The 22,296-nt window shown below is 42.6% G+C and overlaps 2 protein-coding genes across 3 annotated transcripts; one reads left to right on the plus strand and one right to left on the minus strand.

The window, feature by feature from the left end:
* Window positions 1-8,613: 8,613 nt before the first annotated feature.
* ppp3r1b (protein phosphatase 3 (formerly 2B), regulatory s1ubunit B, alpha isoform, b) lies at window positions 8,614-12,673 on the minus strand. Its single transcript, XM_085460811.1, has 6 exons — window positions 12,646-12,673; window positions 11,786-11,878; window positions 11,445-11,618; window positions 11,063-11,122; window positions 10,719-10,903; window positions 8,614-8,661 (listed from the first exon to the last, which is right to left on the minus strand). Exons 1-6 carry the CDS (start codon window positions 12,671-12,673, stop codon window positions 8,614-8,616), a joined length of 588 nt encoding a protein of 195 aa, XP_085316937.1.
* LOC146708605 (E3 ubiquitin-protein ligase TRIM21-like) lies at window positions 10,243-21,924 on the plus strand. Of its 2 annotated transcripts, XM_085460570.1 has the most exons (3): window positions 10,243-10,938; window positions 15,245-19,257; window positions 20,146-21,924. In XM_085460570.1, the coding sequence occupies exon 2, from the start codon at window positions 15,254-15,256 to the stop codon at window positions 16,886-16,888; it is 1,635 nt and encodes a 544-aa protein (XP_085316696.1). In that variant the 5' UTR covers window positions 10,243-10,938; window positions 15,245-15,253; the 3' UTR covers window positions 16,889-19,257; window positions 20,146-21,924. The 2 variants fall into 2 exon arrangements, with proteins under 2 accessions (XP_085316696.1, XP_085316697.1); XM_085460571.1 differs by lacking the exon at window positions 10,243-10,938 and having other exon boundaries at window positions 15,236-19,257.
* Window positions 21,925-22,296: the final 372 nt, after the last annotated feature.

Here is a 22,296-nt window from a genome sequence, read left to right on the forward strand (position 1 = left end):
ACTCTGAAGTGCTGGACTGTTTGTAGGTTTTCTCCCCAACAAACAACAATGTCGACGAAACGTTTTGCGCCATCAAAGGCAGCTGTGCAGCAGCACCTGAAAGGCAGAGGACGATGCTAACCATCGCACAAAAAGTTGGACTTCTCGCCATGCTAAGGGAAGGTAGAAGTTACTGTTCTTGCTTCCTCTACTTCCGTACCGTTGATTCGTTAATGTTGAATTCTCTGCAGCTGCTCTACTCTCATGTTCTGGACCTGAAAACAGGGTTTGACCTTTGGTTTCATCCTATAATACTGGACTCATTTTTCTACGTAGGTTTGAACTTTGAGAGTTTAAACAAGAAAGAAAAGTGTGACAATGTTCACGCCTGTCTGAGAAAAGAGTATAAAGTGTGCAGTGAGGGGGTTTGACAGCCTTAAAACATCTATAATCATTGTAAAAAATAAAGTTGGCTACTTCGCGGATTTCACCTATCGCGGCTTATTTTTGGAGCGTAACTCCTGCGATAAACGAGGGACCGCTGTACCACCCTACCAAATCTCTTGCCCTTTGACCCCCAAATTTTCTTGATCCGTCTCTGTCTTGAAAGAGTAGTTGTCAAACAGCTAACAGATCATCTGCAGAGGAATGGCTTATTTGAAGAGTTTCAGTCAGGTTTCAGAGCCCAGCACAGAAACTGCATTGCTGTCATCTCCCTTCTGATGTCTTAGTTCTTCGCTGCGATTTTACTTTGAAATTCAGGTTAAAGGAAAGACTGACTGGGATGTATGAGTGGCCACAGAGTCGATCAACAGGACAAAGAGCATGTCAGTGAGCCCCGAGGACGGTCTCTGGACTGTGTGGCTGAGAGATGGAAGTGAGTACAAAGCTTGTGCCGCCCCTCCGGTCCGTCTCTGTCTCCGGTCTGGTCCTCAGAAGGTGGGGGTGTTTGTGGACTATGAGGAGGGTCTGGTCTCCTTCTATGACGTAGATGCTGCAGCTCTGATCTACTCGTTCACTGGCTGCTCCTTCACAGAGAAGCTCCACCCATATTTCAGTCCCGAGCTTAATGATGATGGTACGAACTCTGCACCACTGATCATCTGTCCTGTCAATCAAACTGAGTAGAGCTAAGAATTGTTACTTTATTAACATATTACTTTATATTACAATTATTGTATATTACATAATTATATCTTTTTCTTTTGAAAGAGAAACATGAAACTGATATTTTAATTAATCAAGGAGAAGGCAAATAAAAAATATAACCAAGTATTTAAATAATGAAAAATAATTTTTGAAAAGTAATTTGTGCTCCAATTTTCTCCACTGCTGTGGGATCTTAAAGCGTTCACACAAACAGTTGGTCTTTGTGAGGTTTACTTTGCCTTTGCAGGCCAAAAACAACATAAAGAGGAGCAGCCTGCCGGCTGTTTGACTAATAAGACTGAGAATCATTTATAGAGACGAGTTCTCTGCACAACGTGGTCACAGAACACAGTCAGGACACTTTAAACAAAAAGAAAACTTAGTACAAGAAGTACTAAGAGATTAAACAGAGATAGAATATGATCCTGTGGAGCGCATACAGGTCAGGCTGAAGAGATCAGAAACTGTCCCATTACAACACATCAAAGATTTCCAGTAGCACCAGTGTAACAACATTGTATAATAAGAAAATTACAGACAAACATTTAGCTGGTTTAAGGGGTCATGTGGGCAATTATCATAGTGTAGTGTGGAAAGGTCTGACTAATGATTTTAAACTTACTGGTTTTTCCAAATGTCATATTGTGGTAAGTGAAAGTTTAAAGCAATGTTATATTTTAGCTTTCATATGACTTTAGTTTTCCAGCTGTGGTCAGTGATCTAAAGTTGCTGTTTCATGTCCATAAACACGATGAAGTACATTTATATTTTATTGTTATTATTTAGCAAAAACTGATTGTAAAACAAAACTAAATGGAATCTAAATATGTGACAAATGTGTAAATAAACACTAATGTTAAAATGAGTGAGCAGTGATTTCCCATCTACCGGCTCTAGCTGGGATAGGCTGCAGCCCCCCGGCGACCCCGACAAGGAAAAGTGGAAGAATATGGATGGGACAATGATTCCTTTGATGATTTGAGTAACAAATACTGAGAAGGAAAAATCTGTTTTATACACCAACAGTGTGAGCAAATTCTCATGGTGTATGTTGGTGAATTACAATTACATATATTTGGTGCCATTATTAGTTACTATTAACCTCTGTCTCTCTTCCACAGCATGTCTTTATCCTGTCTTCCTTCTCTCACCCCAACCAATCACAGCAGATGGCCCCGCCCCTCCCTGAGCCTGGTTCTGCTGGAGGTTTCTTCCTGTTAAAAGGGAGTTTTTCCTTCCCACTGTCGCCAAAGTGCTGCTCATAGGGGTCATATGATTGTTGGGTTTTTCTCTGTATGTGTTATTGTAGGGTCGACCTTACAGTATAAAGCGCCTTGAGGTGACTGTTGTTGTGATTTGGTGCTGTGTAAATAAAACTGAATTGAATTGACCAGGCTGAAAGGGGGGAGAGAGAGAGAGAAAGAGAGCCTGCAAGAAGGGTCTGGTGCTGCTGAAGGCCAGGATGGTGGATGGACGTCCTACAGAAGAGGCTGATGAGGCTCAGAGAATGAAACATGTTAACAGACTTTGATGTCATTAATAGGTATACGCCTACTTACCAACTTTTAACCCTGTGGGGTTGACAGACGCACCAGCGCGTCCAAATCACATGACCAATTTAAGATGACATTTCAACAAGTTGCTGTCTCCAGTTCAACTTCTGTTGAAACTGGACTTCAAACTAAATGCTAATGTAGGAGATGCAGTGACACCCCCATGATGTTTCTTCAGGAGATCGTCAGTGCAAATGTTCCTGGTCTGCTCCTGTGAATGTGACTATCAAAGTGTGCCATTATTTATGGGGAAATAATGTAAAAGTGTTCAGTCGCTCAGGTCCTGCTCTGAGACTGAGAAGCTTCACTTGTCTGTGAACACTTCACTCTGTTGCTCCATCAGTGGCAGGAATAGTTAGGGTCATATATATTTAGACAGTGACACAAGTTTTGTTTTTTTACCTGTTTATTCCAATTATAGTTATATGATGGACATGAACATAATGTGTAGACTGTCAGCTTTCATTTGAGGGCATCCACATTCAAATGGGATGAAGGGTTCGGGAGTTTCAGCTCCTTAAAATGTGCCAACCTCTTTTTAAAGGGACCAAATGTAATTGGACACCTAACTCAAAGGCTACTTGATGTGCAGGTGTGGGCAATTCCTCTGTTATGTCATTATCAGTTAAGCAGATTTAAAGGCCTGGAGTTGATTTGAGTTTTCGTGCTTGCATTTGAAAGATTTTGCTGTGAACAGACAACATGAGGTCAAATGAGCTCTAAGTGCAGGTGAAACAAGCCATCCTTAAGCCAGGAAAACAGAAAAAAACTATCCAAGAACTTCCTACAATATTCAGGGAGGCAGAATCTTTGAGAAAGAAAGAAGGCACTGGTGAACTCAGCACCTGAACATCCACACAAGACAGCAGTGGTGCATGATCGCAAAATCATTCCACGGTGAAGCCAACCAAGTGAACAACACTCCAGGAGGTTGTACCGATATCCAAATCTACCATAAAGAGAAGACTGCATGAAAGTAAACACAGACAGTTCACTGCAAGGTGCAAGACACTCATACACAGGGATGGGTATTGATAAGATTTTCACGATTCCGATTCCATTTTCGATTCTGTTTAACGATTCGATTCTTTATCGATTCTTTTTAAAAAAGGAGAACACTAAGGTCGATTAGCTTAGAACTTTGTTTTATATCTTCTCTTTGAACAAGATAGAAATTTAGGAGTAACATGGCCTTACAAACCCAACAGTGAGAGCTTAAGAGATCCAGCCTACGGCTCTTCAATGGGGCGTCACAGGGTCCCCAGGAAAAACATTGTAAATGTAAAATAATAAAATAAATATTCTTCTGTAGCAATAACAAAGTATAACATAAATTGTTCTGTAGCAATTACACAAGAATATCCAGTAATGTCCCTGCCTACAATTAAACACACTCACTTACTGAAAATCATCTGCTGTGGCAAATGGGTGCAAGCCTTTGACCACAAACTCAGTCACTGCTCGGTGACGTTCGTCTATCCTGCCTGAAAGGAGACACTGCCGGTGTTCCAGATCTACTGGCGTTTAGATCAACTGGCGTTGGTCGAACAGATGTGTGGCAGTCTTGCGTTTCAGTAGCTCCTACCGACAAACCAGCAAAAAAAAGCCAAATGTGTCATCTACTACTACTAAACTACTAAATCTCCATTTGCACTATTTGCCTATTTGCACTACTCTGCCTGGTTTACACTCAATGTCACTTACCCATTATATTGTATATTATATAGCTTTCTTGTTATATGTAAAATTGTATTTATTTAAATTTTTACTTTTTAATTATTTTACTTGCATTTTTTAATCACTTTTATATTTAAATATATTTAAATGTTCATTTGCTATTTATCTAGGGATTGAAGAGTAACGCAATTTCTATTCTCCGTATGTCCTGTACATGTGGCAGAATCGACAAATAAAGTTGACTTTGACTTTGACTTTGATCTGTGACACGTGTGAGGTTGTCTCAAACACACTCCGTCAGTCTTGATGCTGTTGAACAACAAAATGTTTAAAATGTGGCGAGTTTACCTGGTGATATCCTCGTGCGCGACGCGATCGCGAAAACAGCAAACAAGTAACACCACGCCGATGTTGTTCACAGGACAGCAAGAGTAAAGATCGGGAGACTCTTGTCGTCGTCATCGTTCCCCTCGCACGGTTTGTTTCTCCGAATTCAGCGTTTTTGCTTCACAACTACAGCGTGCAGTTTACTTTGTGCACTAACATGGAGTCGAGTCAACCAGCGCCACCTCTGGCCAAGTGCCACAGCCTACAGCCAGATCAACCTGTGACACATCTGCACCACGTTTGAATTCGTGTCATGCACATTTGTACCTTTCAATTGTGTCTGTTTGTGCGTCATGCAAATAAACCTTTGGAAAGAATGAAATGATATCATGTATTTATTATCAGCCTACATTTGTACAAAATGCCAAATTATATACACAAAGTCATAGAAATCACCACTCCAATTGGTCATCATGATTTTAATATTCTCTTTTTCCATAACAATGAAATACGCCTTGGACAAATATGACACATCAATATTTCATTAGTGTTGTCACATCACATCCTGTAAGCATCGTCTGTCTGTGTCTTTTCCCTGAAAATGAATATTTCCAGCCATTTTGGCAATTCATCAACATGGCTGGAGTTATATACAGTCTGTATAAGTGTGGTTAATCTAATGAACATTTGTAAGGAGACGGCAGTTACTGTGAATTCACAGCAGTTACACAGTGATTAGTAATAAACAGCCAGTGAGAGTGAGTGGATATGACTGTTCCCACCACTAACACATGACCATAGCCCACTACTAGATTAACTTGTGACACATCTGCACCTGCTGCTATGATCACATTGAGTAGAGGCTGAGTGGCTGCACTTACCCCTGGTACATCCAAATCTACCCACAAACATGTTGAAAGATGCAATGCCAGCAATGTGGATTGTCAACACTAAAAACAATCAGTAAGCAAAGACAACAGGGATCATTTGTTTCTGTTTATTTAGCACCCACAACATTTGTAGTCGCCTTCTGCACAGGGGAAGTCCACACACACCGTGTGGTACCACTTTCCACAGAAGGTGCAATCTGCAAGATTGAATGAGATTGTCAGAGTCATTGTCTGACTGTTTATTACTAATCACTGTGTAACTGCTGTACATTCACAGTAACTGCCATCTCCTTACAAATGTTTATTAGATTGACCACACTTATGCAGACTGTATATCACAACCAACTCTAACATGTTTGTTTGCAGAGGGCAGACACAGACAGACTACGCTAACGACATGTGATGTTACAACACTGGTGAAATATTAGTGTGTTCACGACATTTTTCGTATGGGCAAAAGTATTGATATCAGGATGGTGATTCTTATGTGTATGTCATTTGGCATTTTGTACAAATGTAGGCTGATAATAAATACATGATATCATTTCATTCTTTCCAAAGGTTTATTTGCATGACGCACAAACAGACACAATTGAAAGGTACAAATGTGCATGACACGAATTCAAACGTGGTGCAGATGTGTGTCACAGGTTGATCTGGCTGTAGGCTGTGGCACTTGGCCAGAGGTGGCGCTGGTTGACTCGACTCCATGTTAGTGCACAAAGTAAACTGCTCGCTGTAGTTGTGAAGCAAAAACGCTGAATTCGGAGAAATAAACCGTGCGAGGGGAACGATGACGACGACAAGAGTCTCCCGATCGTTTACTCTTGCTGTCCTGTGAACAACAACGGCGTGGTGTTACTTGTTTGCTGTTTTCGCGATCGCGTCGCGCATGAGGATATCACCAGGTAAACTCGCCACATTTTTAAACATTTTGTTGTTCAACAGCATCAAGACTGACGGAGTGTGTTTGAGACAACCTCACACGTGTCACAGGTGACACATTTGGCGTTTTTTTGCTGGTTTGTCGGTAGGAGCTACTGAAACGCAAGACTGCCACACATCTGTTCGACCAACGCCAGTTGATCTGGAACACCGGTAGACTGCAGCGAGAACTGCCAGCGTCTGAGCCAGACTCTGTCTCATCATGGTCACTAAATGCACAGTAATGGCAGGTTTGTAATAAGGCAGATCGCGCTAACATAATATCCACTGTTAGTTGATTATTTACCTGCCGCATTAACGGGAGAGGACGTGCAAACGTTACCGCTGCTGCTGGGTTGAGATTCACGAGTCGAGCGGAATTAAAAACACGACATTCATTTAAGGTCATCGCGTGTTTTTTGCATATTCGTAGTGTTTCCTCCCTTAAATGAAGCATCTACTTTGCAAGTATTGCAAGTTGCCCTGTTGTCATCCACTCTCGTAAAGTATAACCAAACTTTTGATCGTTTGAGCCGCCATGTTTCCTGTCAGGTAAATGACGCTCCGCAACGCGGTGACGTCATTCAGGGCGACTGGAATCGATAAGGGAATCGTTTGTAAAAATGGCAAACAATTCCAAGGAATTGCAACAGTGGGAACCGGTTCTCAACAAGAACCGGTTCCCACTGTTTTCGATACCCATCCCTACTCATAAACCTCAAGAACAGAAAGGCTAGATAGGACTTTGCTAAAAAAGAAAACCTAAGAAAAGCCAGCACAGTTCTGCAAAAACACTTGTGTTTCCTGATGATGTGACACAGGCCTGAAGCAGCTGAGTGAATTCTGAGCTGTTTAGAGACAGACTGTCTGCTCACATCCAGCTAAATTGGAATAGACCATGTGCACGTTAGCATATGCTACTTCCGGTGCGGAAACTCCTGTGGGGAGCTTTGTTTCCGGTGTCCTATTCGCGCCTGGTTTACGGTCCAAAACAAGTTAAGCAAATGAATGAATCAAGCGGCGATTTACATTTCTATAGATGTCTCGGGCATTTACCCAATATATCTGTAAATGATGTTCATCGACTTGTCGATATCTTTCCCCCGCGCCTCAGAGCAAAAGAGAAAATGCATTCAAATGTTATATTTCTCAGCTGTCCATCGTTTATCGCGGGTGTTATGTTCTAAAAATAACCAGCGAGAGGTGAAATCAAGGAGCCAATTTTATTTTTTGATGGTGCAAAACGTTTGGTGGACATCGTGGACATACAGTACTGCACTTCAGTCACACTGCTAGCATCGATGCAGCGATTCTGTACTGTACAGGAGAGACGGAGGAGATCGTCTGCAGCGATCAGGACGCAGGACGCAATGTGACGTAAAAAAAACAAAGCATGCAAACTCAAACAATCAAAAAATGATATGGCAACATGTGGCAATTGGTTGTATAGGAAGAGGGAGAAGTTTTAGGAGTGAGGGCGGCGAGTGCCACTGTTTCTGTGCCATATTGAATGATTTGGTTAATTTAAAATAATGCCAATAATGATTGAAGCTAAACCTGGGCGTTTCACTTGTCGACGACTAAACATAGGACAGAAAAGCAAACAGCAGCAGAAAGCTGGTGCAGTAAAGGCTGGGAGAGCAGCAAAAGTAGGAAACCCAGCATCTGGTGGTGTCCGTGACTTCAACACTTAAGGCCTTTGCCAGCAAAGGGTTTTGAATAAAGTAATAGAAATTATCAATTTATTTTCAGTTATTTAATTTTTCCAAATACTTTTGAGCCTGAAACGAAGGCATTGTGTTAAAATACTTTAGTTTCTCATATTTTTATGCGGTCATTTTGTCCAACACACTGAATTAAAGCTGAACGTGTGCACTTCACCTGCATCAGAGCTGTTTCATTTAAAATTCATTGTGGTAATGTACCAACATTAGAAAATTTGTCTCAATCCAAATATTCATGGACCAAACTGTAAGTCTGTCAGCTCACTAAAATAAAAACAAACACCTTCAGATCCTGAAGGATGCATAAAACAAACAGCCCGGTGGAGCTAACAGAGCGGCAGGAACAGCTGGATGACTCCTGTGAACGGACGAAGGATAAACAAGAGGCTGTCAGATGTCCACAACCATCGTTTTGTGAATGTCCAATCCTCCCGCCACCTGCAGGAGACAACAGGAAGTGATGTCACACACTGTTTTTTCTTGTTTTTAACTGAATCGACTCTGTAAACAGAGGAGGCCCCGAGAGCTCCGTGAACTAACAGAAAGATTTTAAAGGTAATTCTGTGTTGATCTGGGAGCCGATGAGGTGACTTCAGTTCTGTGGGCGTCAAACAGACCTGTGAGGGTTCTGGATTCGAAATGAGCTGAAGAGGTCCTGCTGGTGCTGTAGAGCAGCGGTCCCCAACCCCGGGCCACGGACCGGTACCGGGCCGCGAGAGCCGAGGCTCGGGTGAGAAGTTTATGGTTTTCAGGGTTTTATTGTGAACTTGGTTTCCCTGGGTCTTATTTTGAAAGAAATGTTTAAACGTTACCATAGCGACCAGCAGAGATGGACAGTAACGCGTTACTGTAATCTGATTACTTTTTTCGAGTAACGAGTAAAGTAAGGGATTATTATTGCAAAAACGGTAATTAGATTACCGTTACTTTCCCGTAGGAACGCTGCGTTACTGCGTTACTAAAACCGTGATTTTTTTGCGAGAATGTCTCATGACAGTGACGTAAGCGAGTGCGACGTTAGTGACAACAGCTGTGTGCAGATCAACAGTGGATCATATATCGAGTGCAGAGAGAGTATGAGCGTGCAGCGTTTAAAGCGTGGAAGTACTGACCTTACTTTGAGTTTGATTACATAAAAAGTGACAAAAACATTAGTGTCCGCTGTGCGTGGGAAGAAAACTTCTTTTTACAGCGAAAAAACCCCTAAACTTCCAACAAGCACCGAGTAGCTACGACGTAATGGGAAACTCACAGAGAAACTCACGGATTCTTCCACTGACCGCTGCACACCTGCACCAGGGTAACCCTCCGCCTGCCCCACTCCTGCTTTACAGGTGAAAATAGAGCAACAGGACCGCTGAGTCTTTGACTTTATTTATTTTCTGCTGTGTTTTACTTGCATCTATTGGAAAGACTGAGTGTAAACACAAAAAATATTTTATTTTATGAGCTGGAATGTGCAGAAAATAGGTTTAAATGTTAAACTAATTTCTTCCAGTCAGAGAATGTTGCAGATAATTTAATTTTTGTTTGATGCATAAAGTTAAAAGATTAAAACTAATAAAACAAGTTTTAAAAAGAGACTTTTCCATTTGATTACATTTTGTATGATGGATTATGCAGAAAAAGTAGAATTGGGCTGAAAGATCTATCGCTTTATTACCTGTTCAGGTTGTAAATCGTGTTTTTAAAAAGTAACTAAGTAACTAATTACTTTTGAAAATAAGTAATCAGTAAAGTAACGGGATTACTTTTTTGGGGAAGTAATCAGTAATTAGTTACTGATTACTTTTTTCAAGTAACTTGAGCAACACTGGCGACCAGACAGCATTAAGGGCAGAGAGGAGGACGCTGCTAATAAAGTTACACAATCACACAGTGAATTCATGTTTATCATTATATTTACAGAACACCAGTTTCTGTCTCGGTTGAATCATTTTAATTTGTTGTGTTTGTCTGCGACACCTTAAAGGCCAGTCGGTGAAAATATTGTCAGACATAAACTGGTCGGGAGCGCTGAGTTAGATAATCCTGCAAGTACAGCTTCACGATGTTCTTCCCTAAGCGACCTTCTCGGGTCTTTACTGTTGGAGCTTTCTCAGAGTCAGTTTCTAACTTTTGATGCATGTTTTGAGCCGTGCTGGTCGCATGCACGCACACATGTGTTAGCACCATAACTCTGTCCTGGACCCAGTTTGCACTTCAGCATCCTTTTTGACCTTTCATACAATAAATCTAGAAGTAATGGCCGTATCTGCAGCCCTCCTCCCTGCACATGAACTGAGATCAGCTGATTGAAGCCCAAATGTTTCATGTTTCTTTCTTTCTATTTGCTCCTCATTCAGGTAACTGAAGAACCTTTATAGCAGTTTTAAGTATAACACTTTACTGCATTACTAGGAAACGTAACGTGGTTGTAGCACAGATTACGGCGCGTTGCTTTGGTGCAGACTCCAGTTTGAGTCCAGGTGGTGAAACGAGTCACAAAAACTCACCGCGCAGAACTCCTCGAAGGAGATTCTGCCATCTCCATCTTTGTCGGCGCCGATGATAGTTTTGTCGACGATCTGCTGCAGCTGTGTGTCTTTCAGGTTGCTTCCCACCATCGTCTTTAGGACCTGGAAGAGTTCTCCATTGGAGATGTAACCGTCTTTGTCCATGTCGTAGATCCTAAAGGCAACTGAGGCCAAAGAAAATCACAGAGGAAATGTGAAGGTAAGTTTCAGTTCGATTCCATGTTATTTATGTAGCACACAATCAAAACAACAACATTCGCCTCAAGGTGTTTAAAAATCGAGCATAGTTTATGAACCATGATGGTTAAAGCTGAAGTGCTTACAACGCAGCCGCTGCTCCTTGTTTCCTTTCACGCTGAACTGAAAGACTCCTTCAATGAACTCTGTGGAAAAGGAAAATCATCACTGTTGTTGTTTAAGGCTGAAGAACAAGAAGATCAAAAGGTCTGAGATACGATCGTCTCCACGCAGAGACAAAACGCTCCGAGAACAAACCGAACGGCTCGGTGCCTGCTGGGTAATCCTGCACACGTTGTGTTCATCGATTAATTATATGACTCAGCGGATCAGAGATGATATAAATGTCAAACCTGGACTGAGTAACTGAATCATGAGGATATTATTGACTGTAACTGTATCTGTGTGATAGCGATGAGGCTGTAACGGCTGAGCTGCTGTTCGTCTTCTGTAAAAACTCTTTCGCACCTCTGAAGTCGACTTCCCCGTTTTCGTCGGTGTCGAATATATCGATGACTCGCTGCACGAGGGGGTTCTGCTGGAGCTCTGGCAGGGACATGAACTCCTCCACGCTCAGGGATCCGGAGTCATCCAGGTCGAGTTTCTTAAATCTCCTTCCCAGCCTCTTAATCTGATTAGCGTCTGAAATGAAACACAGAGAGAGAGAAGGTGGTTTCTAGAGGAGATCACATGACCAGAGGCTGTCTGTCAGCTCTACCAGCAGAGGACACGCCGCAGTTTAAACACCTGTCGTCCACCTGTCGTCCACCTGTGCCTCACTTCCTGCCTCTTCATCCTGTCAGACTTACCGGCTGCCTGCTTGGTGCTGCCCATGGCTGCTGGCTGGACTTCACGGCTGTAACGGCTGTGCTGTGGGAGCTCCCGGTGCCTCGCTCTAAGCCCTAACACCCGGTCATGTGACACATCTTTCAACACTAATCACTCTGCTGATGACCACGAACTGAGCGTGCTCAGAAGGAACAGGGCAGCCCGGCACTCCACGTCAGGAGATGATCTCACACACAAGAGCAAAGAAACTAGAACACTTTAAATAATCACATCTGATTAAATGCAGGAACTTTAACATGTCCTTTCTTTGGTCTCTGACTCTGAACGCCTCCACGATGGGACAGGCGTTGTTGTGCGTCTGCTGTGGTGAAACTGCAGCGGCCTGAAGGTGGACCACACGATGAACCAGAGATTTCACCACACACGCTTTAAAGAAAAGAAAAAAAGCAAACGTCCTTCACCGATATGTAGTTCTAACTATTAAAATATGTCCAAAGGTGTGACGATTACCTGTTTTTGAATTACTTGAACTGTACAGCTGATACCGTGAAAGTGTTCGACTCGTATATCCACTGATGAACGTATGAAGAGTCCCATATTACCTACATGTTGATGCTAGGCTCCTCTTTAAATAAACCTTTATTTAAAACTACATTGAACACGTGTGAATTCAGCTCACAGCAGAAACAAGCTGCAGCTCTACGTTACAGTCAGGACAAACCACATCAGGAGAAGTTTTGTTGTTTGTTTAAATCCTGAAGGCTCTGCATCACAGAACTGAGCTGAATATTTTGATTGGTGGGCTAGCTGAAGATGACGTGCTGCTTGGGGTCCAAGCCAGTGGGGGGTCCAGAGGGATAACATTCAGGCCTTAGCTGACCTGCATCCAGTGTTTGTTCTGATCCCATCGTCGCCATAAATTAACTCCATGTATTCACAAATCAGAAGGAGGAAACAAACTCTGACAAAAATTAAATGTTGGTTTAATAACAGCTCTGATCAGACTGCATTTGCTGGACATAGAAAAACCCGTTTACAGTACAAAGTTTGTGACCTCGAGGACAGAAAAATAAAATACTCTTTAAATCCAGATGGGCTGAGACCCTCATTAGTGTGTGATGGTTAACCATACAACACGCCTCACTCGTCCAGCCTGGGCGTGTTCTAATCCGACCTTTGCTCCTTGTTGATAAATATAAACCATAAAATCATAAAAAAAAGGGTGAGGAGGAAAGAAACCCTGTGAAAAGCTGCAGTCAAGTCCAGTTTGTCTCTAAACGAAGATTCACAGGAACGTCACACTGAGTCCATCACGTTCATATTCTGAGCCTCACAGCAGATTCTGTCCACTGGTGAGAACAGACGATCGTGTTCGCACTGTTCGCACTGCAGGCAAGTCCAAACCAAACGTGAGTCCTCCTCTGTCTGTGGCAGACTGCTGGCTGACTCCTGGCATGGTAAGTGGTAAGTTATCCAGATATGGGCCAGGACTGGCATAGTTTGGTGTATGTGGCCCAGGCCCATAGAAAACAGGTCTGGCCCGGATCCGGCATCAAGCTGGCACTTCTGACTGACTGGTGTCGTGGCAGGGTGTATGTCAGCCAGATGTGGGCCAGGTCTGGCAATGATGGCACTATTTATGCTCCTATTTTAGTTAGAAGACCCAAATGCCATGTTGCAATACTATACTGCTATGGTAGCCAATGTTTCAAATGCAGGTTTGACAGGTTTGTGAGTGTACACTTTATCCAAAACCTAGAGACGGTTTTGCCACCAGGTGGCTGTAGCTCAGGAGGTAGAGCAGGTCACCTACTGATCGGCAGGTTAGTGGTTCAAGAGTGTGAATGTGTATGAATGTAGTGAGGAAGCACTCAGTTTAGAGAAAGCGTGTGATTGGGTGAATGTGGCATGTTGTATAGAGCGCTTTGAGTGATCTGGGAGAGTAGAAAGGCGCTATAAAAGAATCAGTCCATTCACTGTCTGAACAGAGTTTCGTCATCTTCCTTATCACTATTATGTTCCGGCACATGTTGTTATTACTTGGATTGATTAAGGTACACATTAGGCTGACATCTGGGGCCAGAGCTGAAACTGTTCTGGGCCAGCACAGGACTGCCAGTGTGTCTGCAACTGGCCTTGTGCTGGCCCATGTGTGGGCCACCAAAGGGCCGTCATTCTTTGCCGTGTGTGGGCCAGATCCGGGCCATATTAATGAAACTACACTTGCAAGAACAGCAAAGGGCTCACGTACGAGGACAGGACACCTCTGGGTTCTTTAACAACATCAAACAACTCAGTGTTCCAACATCTGGAAGAGGCTGCAGAGTTCATGTTGTATGTGAATCCACTTGCCATAATAACCACAATGCATTTGTGATGTTTATTGGCTTAATGGTGGCCTCTCTCAGAGGCAGTGGTAAAACATTGTCAGATTATGAGAGACAAGCCTGGGCTGTATTATAGATCACAGTAAGTTAAAGTTTAACAGTTTAGCTTGTTATTATATATAGCTCTGGTTGTACCAGAGCGCTGTGCCTCCTTTTGCCACTAGGTGGCAGGTTCCTTAACACGTTTTTGAGTTGTTTCTATGTGTGCTAGCTGTAGGATGTTAGATGTCTCCCCTAACACACATTCACAGACGCTGAGTGAGGTCTGTGGTGTGTTTTTGATTCTGAAAGGATTTGGTGGAGCACTTTGGGACTTTGTTTTTATGTTATTTTTTTCTTCACCTGAGGGTTCTTATTGTTTGTGTGGTGCCATTGCCGGTAGGAGGAGAGGATCAGTGATGGTCACCCAAATACCCACATATGGCAAGAGCAGAGTTTTGCTGTTGCCTGAATCAAATACACAGAAACCAAGGATATGTTGTCTGGCAGTGACACCAATAGCAGGAACCCCCAACATCCTTCTCACACTGAGGAATTAGAGGACAGAGGACTGCTGAGACTCTTGGACCGTAATTGTGTTAACAGACCTCTCTGCATTGAATCATATCTGTTATTAACCTCTGTCTCTCTTCCACAGCATGCCTTTATCCTGTCTTCCTTCTCTCACCCCAACCAATCACAGCAGATGGCCCCGCCCCTCCCTGAGCCTGGTTCTGCTGGAGGTTTCTTCCTGTTAAAAGGGAGTTTTTCCTTCCCACTGTCACCAAAGTGCTGCTCATAGGGGGTCATATGATTGTTGGGTTTTTCTCTGTATGGATTATTGTAGGGTCTACTGTACAATATAAAGCGCCTTGAGGCAACTGAAGTTAGGGAACTTGTGAGTTTTAAAGGGTACGATCATGAAACCGTTCCTGTAATAGAACAATCTGAGGACATAATGAGTAAGCACATGAAGTTGTCAGGATGGGCATCTGTCACATCTGTCAGAACTGCTACGTTATGACTACAACCCTAACACTTGTTCCTTACTTTTAAAATATGAAATGTAAACAAAATTTCAAATAAGATGCATTTCCTTTCTTTCTCCCTTAGAGTGCAGAAATGTCTGCAGCCACCAATCTACAGTCTGAAGATCAGTTTCTGTGCTCCATCTGTCTGGATGTGTTCACTGATCCAGTCACCACATCATGTGGACACAACTACTGCAAAAACTGCATCACTCAGCACTGGGATGTTAATGACAGCTGCCAGTGTCCCAAGTGTAACAAGGTGTTCAAGACAAGGCCTGAACTTCATGTTAACACTTTGCTGTCTGAGATGGTTGCTCAGAGACGTGAAGCTCAGCAGAAAGCCAGCAGCAGCAGCAGCTCAGAGCAACAAGCTGCCAAACCAGGAGAAGTTCCCTGTGACGTCTGCACTGGAACCAGACTGAAGGCCCTGAAGTCCTGCCTGGTGTGTCTGACCTCCTACTGTCAGACTCACCTGGAGCCTCATCTGACAGCTACAAGTCTGAAAAGACATCAGCTGATTGAGCCTGTGGAGAACCTGGAAAGCAGGATGTGTAGGAAGCACGATAAACATCTGGAGCTGTTCTGTAAGACCGACCAGACATGTGTCTGCATGCTCTGCTCTGTTTTAGATCACAAGGCTCATGAGTTTGTTCCTCTGAAAGAAGAATATGAAGGAAAGAAGGCAGAGCTGGAGAAGACAGAGGCTGAGATTCAGCAGATGATCCAGAAGAGACGACTGAAGATTCAGGAGATCAAAGAGTCGGTGAAGATGAGTAAAGATGCTGCAGACAGACAGAAAGCAGAAGGTGTTCAGGTCCTCACGGCTCTGATGGAGTCTGTTGAGAGACGCCTGAAGGAGCTCATAAAGGAGATCGAAGACAAACAGGAAACTACAGAGAAACAGGCTGAAGGACTCATCAAAGATCTGGAACAGGAAATCTCTGAGCTGATGGAGAGAAGCTCTGAGGTGGAGCAGCTCTCACGCTCTGAAGACCACCTCCACCTCCTCCAAAGCTTCTCCTCCCTGAAAGCTGCTCCACCCACCAAGGACTGGACAGAGGTCAGAGTCCGTCCACCATCATATGAGGGGACCGTGGGGAGAGCTGTGGAGACACTCAGGAAAGACATGAAGAAGCTGTTTGAGGCTGCAGAGCTGAAGAGGGTCCAGCAGGATGCAGTGGACGTGACTCTGGATCCTGATACAGCAAATCCTTACCTCATCCTGTCTGATGATGGAAAACAAGTGAATCATGGTGATGTGAGGAAGAAACTTCCGGACAACCCAGAGAGATTTTCTTACTGTGTTTGTGTTTTAGCAGAGCAGAGTTTCTCTTCAGGCAGATTTTACTTTGAGGTTCAGGTTAAAGGAAAGACTGACTGGGACTTAGGAGTGTCCACAGAGTCGATCAACAGGAAGGGAAACATCAGACTGATTCCTCAAAATGGTTTCTGGACTGTGTGGCTTAGAAATGGAAGTGAGTACAGTGCTTGTGCCGCCCCTCCGGTCCGTCTCTGTCTCCGGTCTGGTCCTCAGAAGGTGGGGGTGTTTGTGGACTATGAGGAGGGTCTAGTCTCCTTCTATGACGTAGATGCTGCAGCTCTGATCTACTCGTTCACTGGCTGCTCCTTCACAGAGAAGCTCCACCCGTACTTCAGTCCTGGGCTTTATCAAGGTGTGAAAAACTCTGCACCACTGATCATCTGTCCTGTCAATCAAATTGAGTAACAACGTATTTGAATTGATGAGATGATTTATTTTCATTAAAGGGAATAAATAATCAGGTCCTGTTTGCATGCTTTTATTTTCTAAGCATTCTCATTACTAACAGTGTTTTTAACTGATGTCCTCCCTTAGAAGGGGCACCACATTGATGTAATACACTCAAAAAGCTACATGAAGAATTGTTTCGTTTCATAACATGTAACAATTCTCAAGAATAGTAACAAAAGGTAGCTGATGTCATAGCATGTCATTGTCTTCATGGTCTGCAGAAAATGATGTGTTAATTTTTTTTAGTGTAACTCATATCATGTAAAAATGTCTTATTTTGGGGTATTTTGTGTCTTTACCCACATAGCAAAATTGGTATGGCCTGGATCTGGCCCACGCAATGTGCTTACACATGGCCCAGACATGGCAAAGAATGACGGCCCTTTGGTGGCCCAGATCTGGTTTGCCAGATGTGGCCCATACATGGGGCAGCACAAGGCCAGTTGTAGACACACTGCTAGCCCTGTGCTGGCCTAGAACAGTTTCAGCTCTGGCCCCAGATGTCGGCCTAATGTGTACCTTAATTAGGCCATGTAATAAGAACATGTGCTGGAACATAATAGTGCAAAAGTAAGATGACGAAACTCTGTTCAGACAGTGAATGAACTGATTCTTATATAGCGCTTTTCTAGTCTCCCAGATTACTCAAATTGCTCTATATAACATGATATATTCTCAATCATACGCTATCTGTAAACTGAGTGCTTCCTAACTACATTCATACACATTCACACTCTTGACATGCAGCCTGGAGGATCACACAGAGATCGAACCACTAACCTTCTGAATCAGTGGGTGACCTTCTCTACCTCCTGAGCTACAGCCACCTGGTGGCAAACATGAGTAAACCCTCACTAGGTTTTGGATAAAGTGTACACTCACAAACCTGTCAAACCTGCGTTTGAAACATTGGCTACCATAGCAGTATAGTATTGCAACATGGCATTTGGGTCTTCTAACTAAAATAGGAAAATAGGAACATAAACAGTGCCATCATTGCCAGACCTGGCCCACATCTGGCTGACATACACCCTGCCATGACACCAGTCAGTCAGAAGTGCCAGCTTGATGCCGGATCCAGGGACGACCTGTTTTCTGTGAGCCTAGGCCACATACACCAAACCACAATCATGCCAGATGTGGCATGCTATCGCATAAACAGTGCTATCTACACCAGGCCTGGCCCATATCTGGATGACATACGTCTTATCATGCCAGAAGTCAGTCAGCAGTGCCGGCTTGATACCAGATCCGGGCCAGACCTGCCTGTTATGTGGGTATAAGCAGTTTTAGTATTTTAATGAAAACTGACAATATAGATTCAGTGAAATCTGAAAATATGTGATTGTAACAAACACGAACTGTTAAACAATGAATGGTGATGTTGAAATGTTGTAACATGGAGCGAACAATGATTTGAATAAAACCCTGGTTCACAGGATGACACACTGCTCCATTTCTAACCTCTGTCTCTCTTCCACAGCATGTCTTTATCCTGTCTTCCTTCTCTCACCCCAACCAATCACAGCAGATGGCCCCGCCCCTCCCTGAGCCTGGTTCTGCTGGAGGTTTCTTCCTGTTAAAAGGGAGTTTTTCCTTCCCACTGTCGCCAAAGTGCTGCTCATAGGGGGTCATATGATTGTTGAGTTTTTCTCTCTATGTATTATTATATTATATACTGTACAATACAAAGCGCCTTGAGGCGACTGTTGTTGTGATTTGGCGCTGTATAAATAAAATTGAATTGAATTGAGATGCTCTCAAACTTTCAGCTCACTGTGAATGCAGCACCAGGGTTCACAGATCCGATGCCATATTTGATACTTTTAGCTTTACTTTATAATAAATTCTGATTTTAGCTGTTTTCTGTGAAGAGCAGGAACTGATTGTAATTTTACCTTCTTCATTAACCCTGATGTGGTTCCTGTCTGTGTCCAGCAGAGGGCTGCAACAGTTTCAAGGAGAGTTTGAAGTGTGCACACAGCTCAACTTCCTCTGCAATAAAAACATGAATGACAGAAAGAGAGAAGCTTTGCAGAGGAAAGGATCAAAAACACTGCTGCTCGGGTTTGAGAAAACTGAAGGCGCACACACATTTTAAACTCCTGTTCCAGATGTGTGTACCTCTAATCATGTGTGAATGAAACAAGCCTAACATTGCAGGAGGAGGCGGAGCCACAAAGAGGAGAGTCAGCATCATTTTCCAGAAATGAAAGTTAAAGTTAGTGAGAGTAACAGCACAGCTGCAGTCACAGATCTGTGCATTTGTGAAGAAAATCAGACCGAATTCATCTCCTCTTTCTAAACAACTGACTCAAAAACTGGTGAGTACAGCTGATGACATTTAATGTTTAACATACAGCATTAACGCAAAACTTTTCTTTTTATTCATATTTTATTATATGTGTGTGGGGGTGCACAAGTATGTTATATATCTGTAAATTTGTATATCTTTTGACATGTTCCTGGAGTTATTAAAAAATACATGTAACAAATTGTAATGAAGGTGAATTTCTGATGAACAGGGCATAAACAATAAGAAAAAATGCAGACTCTTAGTTACTAAATAGTGGAAAGGAGGTGGGATTAAATAAGCTCATGCTTCTTCCTTCTCATTTTTGAACATGTAAATTAGTTATAATTATTATTGCTTTGTTTTCCTTTTTTTGTTTGTCTCTTTTTGACTATTTTAATGTTCAAAATAAAGATTCAGCACTATACAATTTCACACTGGCATGTCAGAATAATTCAAGTGGAGGCTTAAATTAAACTAGAATAATGTGATCAGCAGTAACATCAATTACATCTACAAGTGCATAATCAACAACACTGAATTAATTTCTTTCTAAAAATGTGTTTTTGACACTTTCACTTTAGTTTTCAGAGACGTCTGCTGCCTCAGTCTGACATGTGACAGTATCAAATCAAAGAAAATAAGTTCAATGTCTCCGAAAAGATTAAACTCATGTTGTGCCAAGTGCAGGTTACTATAATCAGGTCCGAACCTGCAGGAGGCAACAAACAGAGCCGTTTGAGGTGGGGCAGAGCTGAAAGACAGAGCAGCTTCAGAGTCACATTATTATATTCTGCACCTGTGGTGTCCTAGTTGTGTTTCCTATTGTTGCTGCTCAGACTTTGTTGCATTCCCAATGTAAACCACCAAATATGTTTAATTAGAGTTGAACTTTTAATGCTCTGACTTCTGTTCTCAGAGCGCAGACATGTCCGCTGCCAGCAATCTGCGAGCTGAAGATCAGTTTCTGTGCGCCATCTGTCTGGAGGTGTTCGTCGATCCAGTCACCACACCATGTGGCCACAACTTCTGCAAAAGATGCATCACTCAGCACTGGGATGTTAATATGTCCTGCTGCTGTCCCATGTGTAAGGAGACGTTCAACACGAGACCTCAGTTGAAGGTCAACACTTTGCTTTCTGGCATAGTTTTTCAGCTCAAACGAGAAGCTCAGAAGAAAGTCAACAGCAGCAGCTCAGAGCAACAAGCTGCCAAACCGCAACTTCCCTGCAACGTCTTCACTGGAGCCAGACCAAAGGCCCTGAAGTCCTGCCGTGAGACACGCCTGGACCCTCGTCAACATCTGTACGGAGAGTTGGAAAGAGAGAGTGAGCTAGCGAGAGAGAGACAGCAAGATGTTTGGAGCGAGCTAGAAAGAGAGTGTGAGCTAGCGAGAGAGTTACAGGAAGAGCAACGGCAGGATCTGTTGCTTGAGCTAGAACGAGAGAGTGAGCTAGCGAGAGAGTTACAGGAAGAGCAACGGCAGGATCTGTTGCTTGAGTTAGAACGAGAGAGTGAGCTAGCGAGAGAGTTACAGGAAGAGCAACGGCAGGATCTGTTGCTTGAGCTAGAACGAGAGAGTGAGCTAGCGAGAGAGTTACAGGAAGATCTATGGAGCGAGCTAGAGATGTAGAGAGACAGAGCAAATATATAGATAGAGTTGATTTAGATTTTCCAAAACCCTTTTATCAATAAAAACAGACAGCTAAAGATTTGAGAACAGAAGTAATAATCCAAACAAAAAAATATTTCTTTTTCAAGTGAATATTAAATCAACCACAATGTCTGTTTTTATCGAACATGTAAAGCCAAGGATGAAAGTCTGTAGAGTAAATAATCTCAATCTAAATAAAAAGTCAGAACTGCTTCTCCTGGAGCCCAAACACAGACTGTGATCTCCTGAAATCCAGGAAAGAGTGGAACACAGTTTCCCCTTTACAACATACTGGAGAATTTCATCATGGCTGGGATTTCAAACAAAGATAAAAGCATTTACAGCGACTGCACCAAGTAAAACCCTCCATTGTAGATTTCCAGCCTCTTTGGGTCTCCATGTATTCATCTGAAACCATTCCCAGATGGTCTCTCCATGCACTCTAAGAAATGAAATGTTATATTTACCTGGTGTTGGCTTTCACTGCAGTATAGTATCACTTCCTGTTCCTGATGCATTGCACAGTGGTGTTTTGTGTATGCCATTTAATTAAAAACTTTGTTGTTACACAGTGCAATGGTCAATTCCTTGATCCAATACAGACGCTCTGCTGAATCACCCACTAATTGTGTTCAAAGAATTCATTCATCGACTTAGAGCATCAAATCACAACAACAGTCGCCTCAAGGTGCTTTATATTGTAAGGTAGACCCTACAATAATAGATACAGAGAAAAACCCAACAATCATATGACCCCCTATGAGAAGCACTTTGGTGACAGTGGGAAGGAAAAACTCCCTTTTAACAGGAAGAAACCTCCAGAACCAGGCTCAGGGAGGGGCGGGGCCATCTGCTGCGACCGGTTGGGGTGAGAGAAGGAAGACAGGATAAAGACATGCTGTGGAAGAGAGACTGTTAATAGGAAAATTGTACTTAGTAGTCAGTATAATCTTTTAATGATATAAGTTTGCATATGGTAGAATACTGCATGTAATCATTTGTGTGTAGAAGTATATAGTTGGTGGCATAGTGAAAGAATGTCTCATCCTACACTGAAAAAAATAATCAGTGGGATAAACATAAAAAAATTATTGTAATCGGTTGCATGAAATTAAGTTATGTTTGGTTAACCTTAGTTTTTTATGTTATACCTGCACACATTTTTCTGGTAACACGAACATGACTTTTTTATGTTGTTGTTATGTTTTTCATTCCGGTCAAATATTTATAGAAACCACTTGTTTATCAGACATGAACTTTTTGTGTTAATTGTATTGGACTACTATGTGTTATATTGACAAGATTATTTTATGGTAAGCTTATTTTATTTTATAACAAATTTCTAATATATAATATATAATCTAATATATAATTGAGTGTTCAATAAATGAAACTAAATTAAGGCTGATCCTACTG

Source organism: Copadichromis virginalis, linkage group LG6 (assembly GCF_057382275.1).
Source record: "Copadichromis virginalis isolate Kocher_CV1m ecotype Utaka linkage group LG6, C_Virginalis_male_GT1.1, whole genome shotgun sequence".
In the NCBI taxonomy this organism is placed as follows: domain Eukaryota; kingdom Metazoa; phylum Chordata; class Actinopteri; order Cichliformes; family Cichlidae; genus Copadichromis; species Copadichromis virginalis.

Excerpts from the sequence above, each read along its gene's own strand:
- ppp3r1b (XM_085460811.1), bottom strand. The coding sequence starts at position 12,673 with ATGGGATCAGAACAAACACTGGATGCAG. Across the intron at positions 11,879-12,645 it reads AGAACAAACACTGGATGCAG|GGCTTAGAGCGAGGCACCGG; the intron begins GTCAGCTAAGGC and ends ACCGGGTGTTAG. Across the intron at positions 11,619-11,785 it reads CAGCACCAAGCAGGCAGCCG|ACGCTAATCAGATTAAGAGG; the intron begins GTAAGTCTGACA and ends GTTTCATTTCAG.
- LOC146708605 (XM_085460570.1), top strand. The coding sequence starts at position 15,254 with ATGTCTGCAGCCACCAATCTACAGTCTGAAGATCAGTTTCTGTGCTCC.